The sequence below is a fragment of the Penaeus monodon genome, chromosome 15, assembly GCF_015228065.2.
Source record: "Penaeus monodon isolate SGIC_2016 chromosome 15, NSTDA_Pmon_1, whole genome shotgun sequence".
Classification (NCBI taxonomy): Eukaryota; Metazoa; Arthropoda; class Malacostraca; order Decapoda; family Penaeidae; genus Penaeus; species Penaeus monodon.
The window spans coordinates 737,148-737,622 of record NC_051400.1 but is presented as its reverse complement, the minus strand read 5'-3'; the positions used below and the strand labels follow the sequence as shown (position 1 = coordinate 737,622).

At 43.2% G+C, this 475-nt stretch overlaps 1 protein-coding gene across 1 annotated transcript in view; it reads left to right on the top strand.

The window, feature by feature from the left end:
* Positions 1-475, top strand: part of LOC119582099 — a 6,037-nt gene extending 5,562 nt beyond the window's left edge. Inside the window, exon 3 of the mRNA XM_037930343.1 lies at positions 92-475. Within this exon, the coding sequence (XP_037786271.1) occupies positions 92-327 (236 nt within the window). The 3' untranslated portion in view covers positions 328-475. The remainder of the gene's footprint in view (positions 1-91) is intronic.

Below are 475 nucleotides of genomic sequence, written 5' to 3'. Positions count from 1 at the left end.
CTTTTTCTATCTTTTCTTTTTCTCTTTGTTTTTGAACTTGTATATATTACTGGATATTTTTATTTCATTCATTCTTTTTCTCTCCTTACAGTCAATGGTCATTGGCGCTATAAGAGAGACTGCGCACGTCTAGGGGAGGCTGGAGTGGGAGGTGACGCTCGCTACTGCATCTACCGCACGGGGACCTTCAACATCCACATGGAATATTGCACGTGCAATGACAAGGATGGCTGCAACCCTGCACCTTATACCACACCAAACATTCCTCTTGTGTCCGTCGCGTCCATAGGAGTGGTAACGGCCATAGGGAGATTAATCGTAGGGTAATGTGATCCCCCGAGGCAGTTGAAGCTTTTGATTGACAAAGTCCTGCCTGAGGATTTGAGAGAACGTGCGACTTTTATATGATGATGTTGGTTAAGTTTGGAGAAAGTTTGTAGTTTTTTTCTGAAAGCTTTAACAATGCTGTATTTGC